We start from the raw sequence: 21458 nt of genomic DNA on the forward strand, positions 1-21458 counted from the left end.
AAAATATTCAAGTTAAATGATAATGCAAAGTAAATTAGGAAAACAATAATGTAAAAAAGCTATAGAGCCTAATCTAAGAACTTAGCTTCTGAGATGGCTCCCTCTTTAAGAAATATTAGAAAAGGATCTGTGGCCTAAAACTAAGATACCTGTATTTCTTCTATTCCAAGATGAAAAGCCAAAAACAAGCAAAGATTAATGTTGGCACATCAAAAGGTGGGAAGGTTAACAGTTCTCACATCCAACACGTACACTTGTCTGTCTTCAGTATGGTACCTCACCCCTTTAAGTATGCCTATTGCGCAGTAGGCAGTAGTCCTGAGAGCCTCTCTTTTCCCACCACCAGGGTAAAAAAATTCTAGTACTATCCTAAGGTAGAGAAGGGAGAATCACTTGCTGTGAGTTGTACAGGAAGGGACCAGAGATTCCAACTGCTTCTTAATCAGACCCTCAACTAATACTATATGAGGTCCCTAGTGCTCCCAATTCCAAGGCTTTTGTTCCACAGTATACATAGGGTTGGTTCTTGGCTATTTCTCCACTGCTGGCCTAGTAGAGTCAAGTTTCTCAGGTCTCCTCATCAATTACTTTTCGTCCATTTGCTTTAGAGCTTCCAAAACACTGCTACCATCGTCTCTTCACCCATTCTTTTGTCTTTTAAAAATCCCTTTACATCTCATTTTCATACTATTAAGGGAGCATGGTAGCTGCATATGCTCAATCTATAGAGAAGTCTCTTTATATCAATTATCACTATGTGAACATATTTACTTAATTTAGTTTCTATCCTCACCCTGCACCACCCCCAAGAGTAGAACCGTGTCTCTTCCACAGCCCTTAACACAACTCTTAGCACATGGTAGATGCTAACAGAAAACTGTTTAAAACCATTCGAAAGTCTTGGCAACAATTTTCAAAATATGACACCTAAGGCCTAAGCAACAAAATCAAAAACAAGTAAGTGGGACTACATGAAACTAAAAAACTTCTACACAACAAAAGAAATGATTAACAAAATGAAGGCAACCTACACACACACACACACACACACACACACACAAAATACTACTGTACTCAGCCATAAAAAGAAGAGAATCTTGTCATTTGCAACAACATGGATGGACCTTGAGAACACTATGTTAAGTAAAATAAGTCAGAGAAAGACAAATACTGTATGATCTCACTTACTTGTGGAATCTTAAAAAACCCCACAAGAACCCCATAGAAAAAGAGATCAGATTTGTGGTCACCAAAATCAGGGGGAAGGGGAATTGGATAAAGGTGACCAAAGGTAGAAACTTCCAGTTATAAGTTAAGTTCTGAGGATGCAATAATGTACAATACGATGACTATAGTTAACACTCCTATACTTGAAAGTTGCTAAAAGTAAATTTCTAAAGTTCTCATCACAAGAGGGAAAAAAACGCTAAAATTATACAGTGCTATATGTCAATTATATCTCAATAAAGCTAAAATAAATAAAAGATTAAGCCACACTTCAAAAAAACCAACATACCTGTCACACACACACACACACGAGAAGCCCAAAAGACAAACTCTCAACATTCAAGCGCCTAATTTCATTTCCCTACAGTTTCCAGAAAAGCCATGGTTCCAATCTTTCCAACATCTCCTTCAAATTTTCTCCTTCAAATCTTGTACGTAAAGAGGGGACAATACGGCAAAGAAGATATTAGAAGAAAAATGACCGATAGGATTGTTCCTTATTAAAATGAAATTGTACTTTCTCATAATCTTTCTTAATACTCAGCTTTTGTTAATACAAACTGGCCACTCTAAGTTATATTACAAGCAATTTGTTCTTTCTTTTACTTGAAAAAGGGGGTTGCATTAGAAGTGACACCTTGAAGATGTTTCTTGCTGAATAAAACTGGATGGATTAAGTGACACTACCCTATTATTTATAAACATTTCTAGATCTTTTACAGTGCAATAAAGAGTACCATTTAAATCAAGTTTTTGTTTTTTTCAAGTTCAGCTGCCACTTACTGCTTCCAGTTGTTTCTTCTTCTGCACTAGTAATTCCAACATGAGGTTGACATTGGCCAAATCAAGGTTATCTTGGTCAGTTCCCAGTAAATCCTGAAAGATTTGCCACCTGTGGCCATTCTAAAAATGAAGAAAAGAAACACAATACCTTTCTAAAAAGATTGTTTTAGAGAGTCTAAAACAAATGTTTAACTCCTTCTTCCTAATATGTTTATTATACAGATATCAAAAATATACTGTAATATTCCAACCTACTCTTTCTCAGCTGGTAGCTTCCCACTGCCTTCTTATTATCATTTAAACACTATTTTCCCCTTAAATAAATTTCGATAACAGATATGAAAGGGATATCAAGAAAACTGTTAAGTCAGCATCTCTACAGGTATATATAATTCCTTCAAAATAAGTGCCTGGATTTTAATTATTTTTCTAACCATATTTTCAACTTTGTACTTGGTTGTAAGGTATTAATTTTGGCTCACTTGCCTCAATAATTTGGGACTAATCCTCTTAAATTGAGAATCTTTCAAAAGTTTTCCCAAATTACCACATAGTTTCACCCTGCCATATTACCCTTCAACTGTCATGTACTACAAGTCAACGGTGTCAGTGTGATCCCACCAGACCTTTCAAAAGATGATCACTAGAGTAAATTTTAAACAATGCACTTAAAGTTCTTTATTGAACAAAACAATCTTAAACAAATCTCTTTAAGAAAAATCAACAATATACTAAATTTGAATAATATTAAACCAATAAAAACAATGAGTTAAAATTTATTAAAAATAGTAAAAAGAGTTGAAACATACGGTGCTACTCACTGAGTGGTCCAATTTGAACCTCTTTTCCTCAAACCTTTGCTTCTGTTTGAGAATGAGCTCATTCACTGAAAATAAAAACAAGAAACACACTTAATTTACATTTTGTTAAAGATATCTAATTGTTCTGTTTAGATAAACTGTATTTTAACTTTAAAAAGCCCCAAATTAAAAAGATGCAAGCGGAAATTTCAAATTAGAAACAGTTTTGTCACAGGCTCCTCTTGGTAAAACTATTGGTCTTGTTACCACTACTGTTACTACGGAGGCTTCTTCAGAATATGTACGCACTCTTACACATTTCAATGGTGACACTACTGGCACTTGGAGAGACAATTCTTCACTGTGTGAGACTGTATCATGCTCTCCATGGTAACTGGCTGATTCTATGAGGTAGCACTAAAGATTTATATTTTTTTCTTTTGGTTTGTTTGACTATTTTATAAATATCATGGCAGACAATGTCAGTTATCTATCCAAAAACCATCCCACCTTTTATTTAAATAACAGCATGATTTTTCCCAAGTGTCAGATTACCACATACTTGCAGAGGCTAGACCCCTCCCCACATCCATGGTATGATTCTTAACTAAGATAAATAAATCTAGTCATTTATACTCTAGTCAGTGACTGACACAGGGTTAAGTATGTGACCTAGTTTTGACCAGTGAGGGGTATGCTGTCTTTCAGAACAAGGAGAGGAGAAAAATGAGCTCTTTCCTCGCCCTCATAAACAGATGATGCCTGAAACTGCTTAGAGCCATCTTGCAGTCTTGAAGGGATCTAGCCAAAGACCAACACATATGCTGAGTACGGAGGAACAGAAAGATGGAAAGAACTTGATAATGTTACAGAACCACAGAATTAACTAGCTCTAGAAATTCTTTTTATGGTACTCAATACATTTTCTTTAATGTTTAAGCCACTTTTAATTGAACTGTTCTGTCTTTATCAGCCAGCAGATTAAAAAAATGATAAAGGAAACTAGCACCAGGCTAGGTAGGCACTTTAATTTTACAGACATTATCCCATTGGTTGTTTTTCCCATTTAGAGATGAGGGAATGAATATTAGAGAGGACCTTTACCAAGGTGACGTGTACATATAGCACATGACAGTTGGGGATACAAACACAACTATCTAATAATTTCCACTACACCACAATCCAACTGTAAATAATTTTTAACAAACAAGGAAGGTATCAAGCCCATACTAGAGATCCAATCTTCAAACATAAGTAAGACTAAATCTAACACTCAATCGAAGACTCAAGCAGCTCAGAGTAGGAAAATATATATGATGCAGTAGTTGTAATATAATGTGAAAATCAGTGCTATCGTTGAAAGATTTACAAAGAACACAGAAGAGGAGCAATCAAAACTGAAGAAACAGGCTTCCAAAAAAAGGAGGCACTAGAATTGGGCCAAAACAGGAACAGAGTTTAGCTAAACAGAAAAAAGCTTGGAAAAGAATTCAGATGGGGGAGGAGGCAGCAAGGGGCAAAGTCATAAAACAGCAGGAGATAAAATGATTTAAAATCAATATGGCTGAACACAGGGTCACAGTGATTCTGTTAATGATTAACAGGAGCTAAGAACTAAGACTGGAAATATAGACTGAAGCCTGATTCTGAAGAGCCTGGTATGTATCTCACAAGTAAAGTTATCATCATAATCCAGAGAAGATAAAAGAGAAAGCTTGAAATAATGTAGTACTGGGAATAAACAGGATATGTAAATAAGAGCTTAATGTTTCAGTTACAGAATTAATCATTTAAATAAAAATATGACTTAAATAATTTTAATACTTTACATGTATATACTACATTGCATGTTACCAAGATATCTCCTATACCACTGAAACTGAAGGACAGTCTATATTCATAATTATAATTCTTTGGATTCTTATAACAGCCATAGTACTAAGCACAAACAATGCATATCTTTTTTAAATTTTCCATTTTAGCAACTCTTTTTAGATGCAGGATAGTGTAGTAAAAGCACAGACTCTTGAGCCACACTGCTTAGGACCAAATCCCAATTCTGCCACTTACCAGCTGTGAAACTTTTACATAGTTAAATTCTGCCTTACTTTCCTCACCTGAGGAATGAAGATGACAACAGTGCCTACCTTATAGAACTGAGAATTAAATGAGTTAACACACATAAAGCACTTAGGACAGTGCCTGGCAATAGTAAGGATGTTACACGCATTAGCTACTTTAAAAAAAAAAAAATAGAGATTTTAAACTTTGCATCCACATTGGCCTTTACTTTAAAAAGAGGTTCATTCATTAGGAAGATTTTAAAATTAATTTACAAATTTTATATACAGGGGAAGCAAGGAGAGAGAGAGGGGGAGAGAGGGAAAGAGAGAGAGAGAGAGAGAGAGAGAGAAAGGAAGAGGCAGCTGAAGTGATCTTGTACCACGAAGGAATGGGGAGACTAGAGAGCAGGCCTTGGCAAAGTGGAGGAGAGCAACCACAGAACTGCAGGAGAGGGAGGGTGGAGGAGGCACTGCCACCCAAGCCCTCACCCCGCATGAGCCGCAAGGTCAGGAGAGAGCTCTGAAAGCTCTCAAGACCCAGAAGGGTGGAAAGGAGAAGAGAGAGTGTGCCGCTGAGGAGGTGGGAGGGAGTTGGAGGGAAGAAGTAGGAGGGAGAGAGAATGCTGTGGAAAGTAGACGAAGGGGGGAGGAGTCATAGAAGGAGGAACTGCAGTGTAGTAGTTATGGCAGGAAAGGAAAAAATATGTCTTGACAAAAAGTATATGACTCTAATGAACAGAAAACCAAATTCTTTTTGTGTCTGGCTTCCAATTCTTTGCTTTCATTAAAACAGAAGGAAGGACTTAACCTGTTAACTAATAGGGCATTAACAAATTCTCTGACAATAAATCAGTAAGTGCTGTTGTTTCAGCACATAATTCAGAAGGTGGTTAAAGAAATGAGTGAAATCACAGTAACAAAATTCATTCAATCCCCATCAACCTAAAGCAAAGTTTCTCAAGACTTACACTTTTAAAAATAAAAAGGAGAAAACCCTTAAACTTACACAATATTATATGTCAATTTAAAACACTGTAATGATCCTGAATAAATAAATAATAAAAAGAACACATATGAAACTGAAGCCTCGTCCTAGTAATAACCAGCAATGGCGCTGGCACTAACTGAGAAGGGCACCGTCAAACATTAAGTAGCATATTTACAATAAATTTTTGTTGTTTAATACTTTATAAAATTTGTAAGTATTTGTTTGATCAATTGCATACTACTAATTACAATAACACCCCAAAATATTTAAGTTTAATACTTAATAGCAAATTACGTTCAAAAGAAACTTCTAAATCTATAATTTTTTATTTACATACATTTCTGTTACAGAAAAGTATTACAGGTAGATCAATATGAATTTCAAGCATGAAAATACATTAATATAAACGATATAATTATGTGGGCAATATGCAATTTAGATAGAATTCTGCTTAATTCAAACAGAAAAGGAATGAATAAATTTCACATTGATAATTAAAGTGTCTATTTTCAAATCAATAAGTATTACATCACTATGATATTCAGATTTCACAGAATACATCTGAAAAAGAAATGAGAGTTGTATTTATAGATAACTATTTACAGTACTCCTAAAATTACATTACTTTACATCCACTTAAACTTATAATGAAAAATTGTGGATGCTATTTAAAACCTGGCATCAATGTGTGAGGAAGTACATAATTTTTCAGAATTTTTATATGGGTCATCCAAGCAAAAAGGTTTGAAGACTACTGCTATAGAAAATGTGTAGTCCAGCCCTCTACCCATGACTCAGGTGTATAGCATTAAAAGTGAAGGGTCCAAAATCAATCAAAAAAATGGTGCAAGGCTACTCAGAATATTTCAGAATCATATAACATATAGTTATTTTACCATGCTCAGGAAGGAATCTAAAATTACTTTAAAAGGTTCAGGGTCTTCTTACCCCAACCCAAAAGTACAAGCATCAAACAAATCATATAACCTCAAGATGAAGCAATGGAAGTAAATAACTTAGAAGAGCTTTACAGTATAGAAAAAAACCCAAGTGGTATTCCATTTTAGAAACAGATCTCAGTGGTATCCTGAGTGCACAAGAAATATAATCCTGATTTACCTACTGTGAGGAAACCTAAGGATTTCACCCTCACTATACAAAGGTAAAGAATGAAGATGGGCAGAAAAACAAATAGATGTATCAGGATGAAATGTTCCACAGTTGACATATAAAATATTGTTGGAAGCCGCACTATGATTAAAAGATTTTAAAAATACTTACCCTGCAATTACCCAAAACCAAAATTTTTTATCCATAAAAAGAGGTTAAAAATTATATCATCACCAAGATAATTTCTAGCTTAGAAAAATCAGTAATTGTGATTTCACTGTTCACTAGTGAATACATATAAACACACACATATATAGTATAAACTTATTTATATTCCTTCCATGCTAGTGTATAGTGTAGTACCTCTCTCTCTCTCCATTTAGAAACTCACATAACAGAATTTCTAACTTGTGGACTCATTAAGGAATACGGTGCTTGAAAAATTTAGTAAATATCAAAATTTTTAGAACTTTAGATTCCTTTCTATACTTAACTGTTCCGAAAGAAATTGTTTTCCAAAGCTATGCAACTGACAGAAAAGTGATTCTAGAGCTCACAGCAGCACCAATCTGAGTTGAGGAACAAAGGGTTAGTTGCTCTCCCTTTTATCTAACCTGGCCCATGAAGTCCAGTCCTGCAGAGTATCAAACCACTCAGTGTTTCCTCATTTCCTACACTCCTGCTACAAGTTTATCATAAAACTTTATCTATGTAGAAGAACTTGTTATTCCAACAGAAAATCTTCACATTATTTCCTCCAAGGTTCCTTTCTGCTGTGCAATCATCCAGTGATTTGCCTTAATGAAAAAATACTGAATTGTAATGAAAAGAGAAAATAGTAAGGATCGTGGCCAATGCAAGTTTAGAGCAGAGGTAGAAACAAAAGCCACAGCTAAAAAGGTTCAAATTCATGGTTGATTATAAACTAGCATTTGAGCTGAGAAAGTCAAACTGCAAGTGAAGCAATGGCAGGTCAGAATCTAATATACAAGTAAATCTCACACCCTAACTCTGAGAATGTAACCATTTATAATGAAGAATTCGCCTTTTTGACAAATATACCCAGTAACACCCTACTTCATGCCTGGCAGATCTGAAAAATAATCTTCATTCCTAAAAACCCAATCTAAAGGTTTCCTACAATATTTTAGGCTTTTGAACATGTAGAATTTTTAGATAATCACAATCTGTCTCTGACTAGATGATTATCAACCATTTATCATTTATTCTAAGGGTTCCCTATATTGTCTCTCTTCCCCAGCTACCATCCCCCTCTTAAAAGTTCTACATCCATGTCTTCCCTCCCCAGTTCTTACTTTTCTATTGCCTCCGGGGTCACAGACTCTCATACCCAAAAGGGTGTTTGTTGCCTTTCCCCCTCTACACTAACCCTTTCTTCCATTGTTTCTCACTTCTACCCCTGAAGCAGAAACAGCAGGAATGCACAACACTATATAGAGACAAGTATTCTAAACATCTTGCATTCTCCTTTTGCCTCACATTCTGTCCAGCCATCTATCTAAAAATCTAAGAGTTGTGTGAATCAAATTTTTTTTAAAGAAACTTAAAAATAATATGATATGGTGTGGAATCTGTCACAACCCAGATAAGACTGGGGAAAGCAGCTGGTGAGTAGGAAAGAGAGACTCGCTTACTCTAAGCTATGTTTTCTGAATAAATTAGTGCTAGCATACACTTTGGGAGAAAGAATATTTAAAATATAAAAAATCATTCCAAAGACTCACCTAAGAAATTAGGATACAGATGGTCAATATTATCCACAACATAGTTACACTTGGGACATCTATTATTATCCTCCAAACTCTGATGAATACATTTGTAGCTATTAGCAGAGAAAAAATAAAATAGGTTTGATTAAGTCAGTGATAGATTAATAAACTGGTCACATAATAATGCCTATTAGTTTTCTATTCCTCATTTTCAACATAAGTAATCAAAAGGTTATCCAATTTATTTCAGCCTATATTTTTACATCTTAAAGAAGATACACAGGGTATTTATTAGACAACAGTATACAAGTTATTGAAAAGTAGCAAATCTACTAAATATAAAATTTAATAAGATGTACTAACTTTTAAGTTTATGCAATTTAAATAGTATATTACAACACCATGAAAAGCAACTGCCTATGATTTAATTAAGCAGACTATCTGTGTTCCTGGAGTGTTAATATCCTTAAATACAAAAAGAGCTCGTTCAAATAAAAAAAAAAAAAAAAGAAAAGAAGGGAAAAACAGAAAAATCAACATGATAGAAATTAGTCAATAAGCATGAGTAAACCATCACCTTCACTAGGATGAAAAACCGATTTAAAATTATATTCTAGTTTCTACCAATTAAAATGGAAAAATAAAGAAAACAGTGTCAAAGTTACGGAGTACATGTGGATATGAACAATCTCATGTACTGTTGCAGGAAATGTAACTGCCACTTTTTAGAAGGCAAATTACATGAAAAACCTTAAGGCTGTATGTACATCCCCTTTGATGTAGCGATTTTACTTCTAGGAATTTATCCTAAGGAAATAAGCAGAAATACATATGTAGACATGTGTTCAACTCAAAGTTATCTGTAAATAACAAAATGAATTAGAAGCAATCAAAATACTAGGAAATTGACTAAACAAATTTGTAAATATCAATCCAATGTACTATATATAGCCAATAAAAAACACATTATAATATGTAAGTATGGCCATGAAAAATTACTAATAATAGTTATACCTGAAGAAATGTTATTACAAAACATTTTTTCTTTCTTACCTTATAAATTTCTGTAATGTTAGGCTTTTTACAATTGTGTATTTTCTTATAATAAAAAACTTTTAAAATATTATTCAACCAAACCTGAGCAATTTTCAATAGCTACTCACACTGCAGCCTTTAAAATATATATTTTTTTATTGATTTTTAGAGAAAGGGGGAGGGAGAGGGAGAGAAAGAGTAATGTGAGAAATGAACATCAATCAGCTGCCTCCTGAACGCCTCCTACCAGGGATCAAACCTGCAACCCAGGCATGTGCCTTGAAAGGGAATCCAACCTTTTGGTGCATGGGGTGATGCTCAACTGAGCTACACTGCAACTCTCAAAAAAAACTATTCAGTACTACAATGTGCTGATATAAAAGGATGCCTGTGTCCTCTGTTAAGTATATATCTGATAATAGAAAATGAGTATTTCTCTATAGCTACATATGGCTGCCATTTCTTCTATCAAGTATATGTCTATTTGCAAAATATGATTTTTTTTTCTGTCCGTGTAAAGAGAGATGAATAAAAATAGAAAATTGCGGCTAATCATAAAATTCTAGAAGGGACTATAACAAGAATAGCAAAGACAAATCAGAAACAGTGGTCATATATAGTGACCAGGAATAAAGAAAGACTAATAGCAAGGTGCAAGATGATGAATTAGTCAAAAGTCCCCAAAGGCAAGCTGGCACCCAGGTTTGAGAGAATATGTTGGAAGATGACAACACTGAGGGAATCTGTGAATTACAACTTATTTTTAATGAAGCAAAATAGTAAATGAGGACTTGATAGACATGAGGTCTGAGAAGTAAGGTGCAGTGGACAAGCTAGAGGCAGTAAAGGGACAAAGAGAGAGAGCAATCCTTATTTCTGTATCATATAGAAGCCAGAATTTTTATTATTGAATTTCAGTTATGCTACAGCTAATCGCAGGTTCACTGTCAAGTGGGAATGAATAAAGTGAAAGAAGTTCCTGTTACATTGTCTCCAACCTATTAGTAGCAAAGAGTTACCATCATTTATAAGCAGGACAAGGGATAAACAGTTAATGTAGTCTAATTCAATTTAATGCTAATAATTTGGATGGAGACTTGAAGTGGTACACTTCTTGCTCTAGATTACCAGCCAGGGTTCAAATTAGCAAAGAGTTGATACAACAGGCTACTGTTAATTGACATTTCAAAGGTCTCACATGTTAGGATAGGGTAAATAATTATGAGCTTTTGCTTTAAACAAAGTGCAGAAGTGTTTCACAGCTAGCAAGCCTGACAATGGGAATGAGGACCTCCAGGTTTATTAGCTCCTGCAAAGCTGTAGTCTCTATCCAACCAAAAGCTGCTCTTTAGTAGATACTTTAAAACACATTCACATCAGGGTGTAACATAACTTGAATTGTAACAAGGAGTAAGTTTAAACTATTTTTATTTGAAGGGGGAAAACAGATACTTAAGAAACCAAAGACTAGACTTATGGAGGGGATCGCTTTGTAAACTACATGTCTAATCACTATGCAATACACCTGAAACTAATATATAATAATATTGAATGCAATCTGTAATTGAAAAAAACCCCCACACTGAAGCTTTCCAATGACACAGACACACCATGAAGATTATAGGACTCACTGAAGAGGCCAGCCCTGTCTAGTTATAAAGCCAATCAGTAATTGATAACACTTCACCACATAATCAAGCAAGATTACTGAACTGATTCAGCAGACTCTTCCACACATTTTTTAAATGCCAAAGTGAACACAGAAGTTAGAGGGCAGTCAGGAAAAATTAAAGCCTCACTTAACAGTCTGTTTCACACTCCAACACCTTCAAATCTGTGAAAGAAGAGGTGAAGAAGGAGGAAGAGGATGGGGGAGGGGTAGTGAGCAGCAGCAGAAGAGAGAGGTTGAGTGACTTGACAAAGGTAAGATAAGCTTTAAAGCCGGAGCTAGAACCCTGGTCTGCAAACTTCAAGAGCTTGCTCTTTTAGCTCTATCTCAATAGTTCTCAACTGAGGGCAATTTTGTCCCCTAAGGGATATCAGGCAATGTCTGGAGACATTTTTGGTTGTCATGAATGAGGGGACAGGGGTTGCTATTGGTTAGAGGCCAGGGACACTACTAAACAATCTACAATACCCATGGTAGTCACCCAGAACAAAGAATTATCTGGTTTAGCATGTCGATACTACCAAAGCTGAGAAAGCCTGTTCTATATAAATCACCTGTTCTATCTAAATGTTCTAGAATGATCAAATCCAAAGTCTCTAAGAGAAGTACATGGTTTCCTATGGAATGCTAAGGTGCTGAATCAATTCATGGGCCAAAGAGAACACTCCTGCTAAATCATCTACCTGAGAAGACCAAGACCATACATGTCTCAGCCTGGAAGCAAGATCCACATGACCAGAATTTCAATAGCAGCATAGAGCAGAAAGTGATTCATGAAACATAATAATGTTAGCTAAGAAAGCGATTTTTATTCTAAACTACTTTTTAAATGACTGGCAGATTGGACATACCTATCAGTGAAGCTTCAGACTCCAGATTCTTGACTAATGTATTAATAACCTAACAGAAACCATATTCAACTCCAGTATAAAATTATGGCTCTAACTCCAACATGAAGTAGAATATAATGACAATTAGAACACAACAAAAATACTAAGGCTAAAGTAATATACCAATAGTGTAAATAATTTATGGAGATGATTGATTGCAAGCAGAATACACCACCCCAAAACAAAAAATAAACAAATTACACATTCACAGATTACATACCGATTTGGATTGCTACTATTTTTTTTAAAAGGCAGAAAATAACAAGTGTTGGTAAGGATGTGGAAAAAGTGGAACTCTTGTGCACTGTTAGTGGAGATATAAAATGGTACAGCAGCTATAGAAAACGGTGTGGCTGATCCTCAAAAAAAATTAATCATAGTATTACCTACGATCCAGCAATTCCAATTCTGAATATATAACCAAAGGAACGGAAAGCAGGGTCTCAAGGAGATATTTATACATCAATGTTCAAAGCAGCATTATTAACAATGGTTAAGAGGTAGAAGCAACCCAAGTGTCCACTGACAGATGAATAGACAAACAAAATATATACATGCAATGGAATATTATTATTCAGCCTTAAAAAGGAAATTTTGACACATGCTACAATATGGATGAAACTTGAGGACATTATTCTAAGTAAAATAAGCAGTCACAAAAAGGACAAATACTATTTGATTCCAGCTATATGAGGTTTAGAATAGTCAAATTTACAGAAACAGAAAGTTAAATGGCAACTGACAGAGGCTGGGGAAAGAAAAAATAAGGAGTTGTTTAATGGGTATACAGTTCCTGTTTTTCAAGAAAAAGGTCTAGAGATTGACTGAGCAACAATGTGCATGTTCTTAACGTTACTCAACTTAAAAATGGTTAAGATGGTAACTTTTATTATATGTATTTTACCACAACTAAAATTTTTTAAATATATACATATTAATGACACTGAGAAAAGTATTAAAGAAGAGAACACAGAACTTTTTAATCCTCTATATCTTTCCCAATGTCCTTCTAGCCTACTTTACTGGGCCTCATACCTATCCCAAGTGACGTATAGGTGCTTCATCCTGATTACCCAGCACCACCACCCCAATTTTCTAAGATAGCTCTTTAACAATTAATAAACCCAAATGTTTTAAAATCCACCTGTAAGGCCTATGGTAAATCTAAGTATTTCACAGATACAATGCACCAACCATATGCTTATTGCCTTGAGCCAAAGAACCTGTAAAGATCAGCCAAAGAAATAATATGATTACAAGATAACCAAAATTAGTTTTAAAAAAATAACCTCTCACTGACTATATTTACACACAAGTTTAAGACTGCCAAAAGACAATTTGCTAAATAAAATCATCTTACCAAAAGCTGTGGCCACATTTCGTCATGTATGCTTCCTCGATCATATCAAAGCAGATAGGGCTAAAAAGAAAGCAGAAAAATAATTGACATTTTTTTTTAAAGTAGAGTGATTTCAAATTGGAAAAGGCGAGCAACAATACAACAAAATCCTACTTCCATACACAGCTAAGTCTCCAAACATCCTATCAATAAGAGATGAAATGTCTATTGAGCTGAATAAACTTCAGGGGATTGCAGGTAAAATGACAATTTGTTCAAGATGGCCCTAAGGGTCATCAAGCCCTACAGTGAATTAAGTAAGTATATTAATTCAATACTTGAACTCACCCATAATTGTGAACGGTGCAATACAATCACAAGAGTCCTTAAGAAAGCTCTATCATCTTCTTTGATCATCCACATTCAAAAACAACTACCCAGACCTACTAATTCAATTGCTCTTTTATTTCCCATCTCAAAGAAAACTAATTCCTTGAGTGATAAATTTACAATTCTAATTTCAATAACTCTTCCAGGTAATGAAGATGGTAATGATAGCTAATATTTAAAATAGAACAATCTATATCCATTAAAACAATGACATTTATTAACCCATTTATTCCTTTCAACAACACAGTGTTGGCAGGTACTTATTACTGGACCCATTTTATAGATGAAAAAATTGAGGTACAGAGATGTTCAAACTTAGGTCCATGATCTTAACCATAACTGTATACTACTTCCAGACACTATGAGTTAAATACCAAGTCCTACAACTATGACGTAGTTCTGGCCAACAAATGATAGTTATTAATCTCAGAAGGGACACTATCAGAAAAAAATGCATAGCATTATAAAAAAACCAAACAAACAATTTTCCCTGACCTGGCAACTGTGGATCAGTTGGCTGGAGTGTCATCCCATACACCAGAAGGTGGTGGGATTGATTCCCAGTCAGGGCACATACCCCTGTAATCCCATTCTTGAGATTATATTTAAATACAGATATATACAGTACATCTACTTATCCCTGAGTATATGTATGTGTATATATATGTAAACATATACATAGGTGTATATGCATTTATGTGCATATATATGTGGCTGTGTGTGTGTATGTGTACAGCCAAGAAAAACACCCACATTTGCCTGGAATGTGTATGAGAATACTTGTAACAAGCCAGGTACTTATTGTGACAGGGAATTAGAAGCAGCCTTATGCTCACAATTACTAGAATGGAGAAGTAAAATACACTTGGATACATACTATAAAACATCATGCAACAGTCATGAGGAATGAACCAAAGGTACACAGAACATAGCTAAATGTTTTGTCAAGTGAAAATAGAAATGAAATGAGATCTGTGGCATGATACAACTTATATACATTTAAAACATGTAAAATACGCATTTCGCAGGGATACACACATTCAAAGACATGCATAAATCACAACGGAACAGAAAGCCAGGAGACAAGGATAAATGAAGTGTGGGGGGGTGCAGTCCCTTACTCACTAGGGGCTAAAAATGTCACCAACAATATGATTTACCGTTGCATACTTCTAAATGAGAAGCAACTCTACTAATTAACCTATCATCATATTTTCCTGCCAGTTAGGAGTTTTATTTTATGCTTCTCTAAAAAGCTCTTTTAGACTTAAACAGTTTTATCATGTATTACTTTTACGAGAAAAACATATATGTACGTATACACACATAATTAGGATTTGCAGGAAAATTAGGATTTTCCTGCAAATTCTCATTCTTCAGTGTCTAACTTCTCTAAATCAATATTTGACTAACTCACTGATATCCAGATTTTCCCACACAATATTTTCCATTACTTTGGTGAAGTAGCATTTATTAAGAGAATATATAATAGAACTAAAAGCCATTGATTGGTATTGGTATCTTAAGCCAGGTTTACATTCAGCCAGCTAAACTACATCTGACTCCAGCTTTAGGAATGTTGCTAAGCATGTCTAATTCACCACATCCCAGAATCTCCTCCACCCCTCACTCCCACATAACAAACATTTAGTTCATAAGGAATAAAACAGTAATTCACAATTGTCTCAAGAGAATTTCTTCCAATCTGCTGAAACCTATATTCAAGTTTTGAGGCAGGCATTTTCTACATTCACACACCTGCATGAAACAATGGCTACTATATCCAATGGCCAGTTAACCCACAGAAGTTTTTTTAAATTTCATCATCTGTAACACATAATCCAACTTTCAGAGATGCCAAAGTGTTGAAGAAAAAGTGTTCAATTCAAAATAAAAGAAATATAACAAAGTAAAACAAAGCAAGAAAGGAGCCTTGGATGGGCCAATGGACAAAGTGAAACACAAAACTCACAGTTCTCTTGAGGTTAAAATTTAACTGCAAGCAGACATATGTTCTTTCTACATACACTTAGAAAACTGGGGAGGAGGGTAAATGAAACCACTGCTTTCAGACACCAGACACTAAGCAACACCGTACTGATATTTTTGAGGGAAGATGAACAAGTAAGTGAGCACCATCACAGACCAGTTTTCTGTTGTCACAGAGAGATTCACAGGCCCAGAAAGGTAAAGGGGAAAGAATTTACAGGACAGGACACCAGAGGAAGGAGCTATAAGGACAAAGAATTCTACAAATCTATACAGGGCTTTCTTCAAATCCACTGCTGAATACTACTCATACACGACCAGAGTAAAACTCCACATGATCAGTTAAAAAATAACCACATTTATGCACATAAGTACATACACACCTATGTATACATTTACTATGGTTTAATGTGAATCTCAAAAATATTATGGCAAATGAAAGAAGTCAGACACAAAAGACAATGTACTGAATGATTCCATTAATAAAATCCTAGAAAAGGCAAAACTACAGTGACAGAAAACAGATCAGGTCACTGGTTGCCAGGTGTCAAAGGTAAGGTTAGAAGACAGAGTGCAAGTAAACTTTCTGGTGATGAAAATGTTTTATATCTTGATTAGAGTAGTGGTTACACAGATGTATTCATTTGTCAAAACACTGTATACACTTATAACTGGTATGTTCTATAGTATGCAAATCATATCTTTTTTTTTAAATATATCTTTATTGATTTCAGAGAGAGGAAGGGAGAGGGAGAGAGAGAGACAGAAACATCAATGATGAGAGAGTCACTGATCGGCTGCAGCCCACAACCCGGGCATGTGCCCTGACCAGGAATCGAACCCTGATCACCTGGATCCTAGGTCAACGCTCAACCACTGAGCCACGCCCGGCCTGGCTGCAAATTATATCTTAATAAAGCTGATTTTAAACAAAATCTCCAGCCTCTAAATAAAGGCAAGGTAGCATAATGGTTAAGAACCAGGGCCTGGCCGGGTGTGGCTCAACAGTTGAGCATCGACCTAGGATTCAGGAGATCGCGGTTCAATTCCCGGTCAGGGCACATGCCCAGGTTGTGGGCTCAATCCCCAGTCAGGGGTGTGCAGGAGGCAGACAATCAATGACTCTCTCATCATTGATGTTTCTATCTCCCTCTCTCTCCCTTCCTCTCTTTGAAGTCAATAAAGATATATTAAAAAAAAAAAAGAACCTGGGCCCTGAGCCATAAAGTCTGAATATAAATATTGATACCACCATTATTAACTGTATGAACTGAGACAAGTAACATAATCTCTCTAACCCTCATTTCCTCATCTATTAAAGTGGGAATTATAAAAGTATCTGTATCAAACAGTTGTTGCAATGAGTAAGTTAAGTTAAACCTTTAAAATAGGCCTGGCAAATAACAACAGCTTACATGAGAGCACATACTATTATTATTAATATACCAAACCAATTGTTAGTATAGCACATTCAATCTTCACTTTAGAGTGGACTTCGCACTTACGACCTTTGAGTTTCAAGTATCTATAAAAAAGTCCCCAAACAGTTATCTGTAATTTTTACTTAATCCAGTTTGTCTCATTATTTCTGTTTGAGCCAAATGCTCATCCTTGAACTAATACTGAGGGCAGAGGATTCAAATACACTAGATTACTTGGGCCTAGGATCATGTGTTCCAACTCTGAATGTGGGGACAAAGAGCGCCCACCCCAAACCACACAGATTAGGAAGAGAGAAGGATGGACCCCCAAAGATACCAGAAATACAAACTGAAATCAGATCACCTATTATAATCCACCTTTCTCTCTACATAAAAACAGAGACAAAAATCAGTTCATTAAACTTAATTTTGAAAAATGAAAGGACAGTTAACTTTTATATATGAGAATATGAAGAGAAAACATGTTGCCCAATGACAGTATTATTTGAGATGGTAGGGACTATACAAACAGAACCTGACACATGCATACGTGAGAAAAGGCAGGGCAAAGAACAAGCAAGGTGAGAGGCAAAGATGGGGAGATGACACATGTTAAAAACAAGTCAAGAATTTAAGAATCATTTTAATTTCGCACAATACAAATTTTAACAGGAAAAAGAAGAATGACTGTCAAAGCCTTCCTCCCAAGCTAAAGCTTTGAGGGAAAAGGGTTGCAGGCTAAACTTAAAACAGAAAGAAATCACCATCAAGCACAAACTTGAGCATGCAAGGAGAAAAAATAAGCAACAGAGTTTAAGGTTGTAGTTATTTTACCAATTCTTAGGTGGAATAGGGTTAACTAAAGAATGTTGGTTCATTATCAAGAAAGGTTCGTAAAGGGAAAAGGTAGCCTTCAATCAGTACATTCTTTGGTAATAAACTACTCCACAAGTACCTCCCTCTCAATTTATAGACCAGAATTCAAGTTAATAATAGTCTTTTATATCCTGCTTCATGATCTTCATTCATTTTCTCTGCCATCTGATGCACCTAAATCTTGTGTTGACACTGACAAAAGGACCATAATGAACTGCTATGATTTGACAAATTCTGCAAAGTACCTTTCATTACCATCGTCATCCAAACAACACATGTATTATAAAGCAAAAGAATCAAGGTGGGTTTTTTCTGTTGCTTTGTTTTGTTTTTAATGAATAAAATAAACTGACGAATAAACAGGTCCAGAGACATGGAAGCATGGAACAGACTGACAGATCTCAGAGGTAAAGTGCGGGGTGGGTGCAGGAAGAGATTAACCAAAGAATTTATGTGCATATATGCATAGGCTAGGGACACAGACAATAGCGCAATAATGGCCTGGGGTGGGGCAGGAGCTGGGCAAGGGGAGCAAAGAGGTGTGTGGGGGGGCAACTGTAATACCCTCAACAATAAAAACAAATTTTTTAAAAAAAGTTTTGTTTTTAGTTTTTTTTTAATTGATCTTAGAGAGAGGAAGGAAAGGGGGGGAGAAAGGGTAAAGTGGGGAGAGGGGTGGGAGGAGAGAGAAACAACAAGGTGAGAGAGACACCTCCTCAATAGACTGCCTCCCAAACTCACCCCTACCAGGGATTGAACCCAAAACCTGGGCATGTGCCCTGACCCAGAATGGAACCCTGCAACCTTTTTGTGTAAAGGACCATGCTCCAACCAAAGGAGCCACACTAGCCAGGGCCAAGTTTTGTTTTGCAGATTCAAGGAAGTGCTTGACTGATGCTGCTATAATAACAATCTGATGAATTCTAGTTTATTTCAGCAGTTGAATATGCTTTAACATCTCCTAAAAACACTTTTTAATGGTTTGGAAAACATAGAAGCAAGAATGGTCCAGGTTTCATCTTTAGTGCTAAGTGTGATTTATAGGTAATGGCTGCCTAGGGTGCAATGCAGTGAGATAACATCTGAATTCAGAAGAGTATTTAACACCTAAGTAAAGCAATGATGCCAGGATATGACACAATTATTAAAAAGTCTTTCTTTGCATTAAGAGTGAGAGCCTTCAGGATAGTCTATTATTAATAGTTTGACTCAGAGGCAGTGACAGATTTCATAAATGGTAGGTCTATTTAATGTAGATCCTACCTACTTCCTATCAGACAGATGATTAGAGTTAACCCTTCCCACAAGGGGCTTACTATCTACTTAAAAACACTTATTTCTGCTGCAACTTAAGAGAATAACTGGGCCTTGCAGAGGTATAAAAAAGCATTTCAGGCCGTCGAAAAGCTAATGCAAAGGCAGTAAGTAGTACCGTGATAAAATAAGAAGTCATCTTTCAAATACAGGCTAGACTCAAGTAATTTTAGTTAAATGGATCATGAAGAAACATTTGAAAAATCAAAGAAACAAAGATTTCCTTTGAATGTCAAAGATTTTCCCAACTTCAAGTTAAATACTACTCTCTCCTGTACTATACATTCTCTATCTATAAAATCACTTAGAAGTACTTGCAATTTAATAGGTACTTTCGATCCTTTGTGAGAAAGAAAATATTAAAGTGAAAACTATAAATCCCTAAAATGTTCATCAATTCTGCAATTAAACATAAACTTATTTTTATATATGATATAAGTCTAGGCAGGCCAATATGTGTTACTGAAAATTAAGCATTTGACTTTAATTCGAATGTTCTCAAGAAGACAATAAGTCATCATCACCAGGGGAGCTTTTGAAAACTACATTGCCTTGCTCCAGCCTCAATTCTGATGCGTCCTCTGAGGATGTGAGCAGGCTGACAGGGAGGGGGAGGGACCGGTTAGGGATTAAAACCATTGATCTCATGTGATTATGAAACAACTGTTTCCCTCCAATCTACCACTAGGCTAAATACTTGTACTCAAACCTGTGGGTCTGGAGTCTTCTAATTCCATACAAAGAAAGCACTAAGTCCAGAATTGGGAGATCTGAGTTCTGATTTTGTCCCTTAGCCGTCCAATTTGAAACAAAGTTACATAACTTCTTTGTACCTCAATAGAAATATAATTAGCCCAGCTAGCACGGCTCAGTGGCTGAGTGCAGAACCATGAACCAGGAGACTGATGTTTCTCTCTCTCTCTTTCCACCTTCCTTCCTCTCTCTGAAATCAAAATATAATTACATTAGCATTGTATTAAAATTGGAAGCCTATATAACTTCACAGAATTTCTCTAAGGATAAAATGCAATGTGAAGTATAAACATCTTTAAAATGTAATGAATAAGAAAGTATCATCATTATTCAAACTTCAACCTCATTTAGATGTAAAAGCATGGAGTAACTGAGATTGGTTCAGTTTGACCTTGAAGCATACAAGACCAACCATACCCAGAGTCAATTAGAAATGAAAAGGATTCCTTGTGCCTTGCCTAATCCATATCTTTCTACCCCAAAAGATTGGCAAAATCAAATCTAGCTTGAGAATCAGGAAACTAGGTTCCCATTAATGAATTCTTCTGAACAGTCAACTTCACCAAAAATAACCTTACCCCTAAAAAAAGTGCCAGCTACTTATACTCCCCCATCACTCTCAATTTCCTATAAAATAGCCTGTAGTAAATACAGTGAAACTCATATGGTGCCTGGCAGACAGTGAGTGCCAAATAAATACCTGCTGAATGAATACCTGATTCCCTTATTTCTCACATCTTTTACACTATTTTAGTGTACTTACACGAATGCTAGCATGTTTTCTTTTAGCCTACCGAAAACTGAAATGCAAACGGTGCCTAAAAAGATATAACTGGTTCGATTCCCAGTCAGGGCACAATCGAGAATCAATCAGTGAGTGCATGGATAAGTGGAGCAAAAATCAATGTCTGTCTGTCTCTCTTCCTCTCTCTCTAAAATCATTCAATCAATCAATAAGACAACTGAATCCTGCAAACCCTCACTTTGTTCCATTAGCTTCTACTTTATCATATGGCGCTCTCTACTGAGTATGACCCCAAACACCTTTAGACCCAATCATAAGCTACTTAAGTAATTTATT

At 35.6% G+C, this 21458-nt stretch overlaps 1 protein-coding gene across 3 annotated transcripts in view; it reads right to left on the minus strand.

Moving 5' to 3' along the window:
* Nucleotides 1-21458, minus strand: part of COP1 (COP1 E3 ubiquitin ligase) — a 93440-nt gene that overhangs the window by 70060 nt on the left and 1922 nt on the right. For 2 of the 3 annotated variants that reach the window (XM_087828287.1, XM_016221442.2), the window contains exons 2-5: nucleotides 13656-13715; nucleotides 8717-8814; nucleotides 2820-2896; nucleotides 2011-2130 (exon numbers count right to left, since the gene is read on the minus strand). In XM_087828287.1, the coding sequence (XP_087684413.1) occupies nucleotides 2011-2130; nucleotides 2820-2896; nucleotides 8717-8814; nucleotides 13656-13715 (355 nt within the window). The remainder of the gene's footprint in view (nucleotides 1-2010; nucleotides 2131-2819; nucleotides 2897-8716; nucleotides 8815-13655; nucleotides 13716-21458) is intronic. The other variant, XM_016221443.2, reaches the window with a different exon arrangement.

This window comes from Miniopterus natalensis, chromosome 19, assembly GCF_054644295.1.
Source record: "Miniopterus natalensis isolate mMinNat1 chromosome 19, mMinNat1.hap1, whole genome shotgun sequence".
Classification (NCBI taxonomy): Eukaryota; Metazoa; Chordata; class Mammalia; order Chiroptera; family Miniopteridae; genus Miniopterus; species Miniopterus natalensis.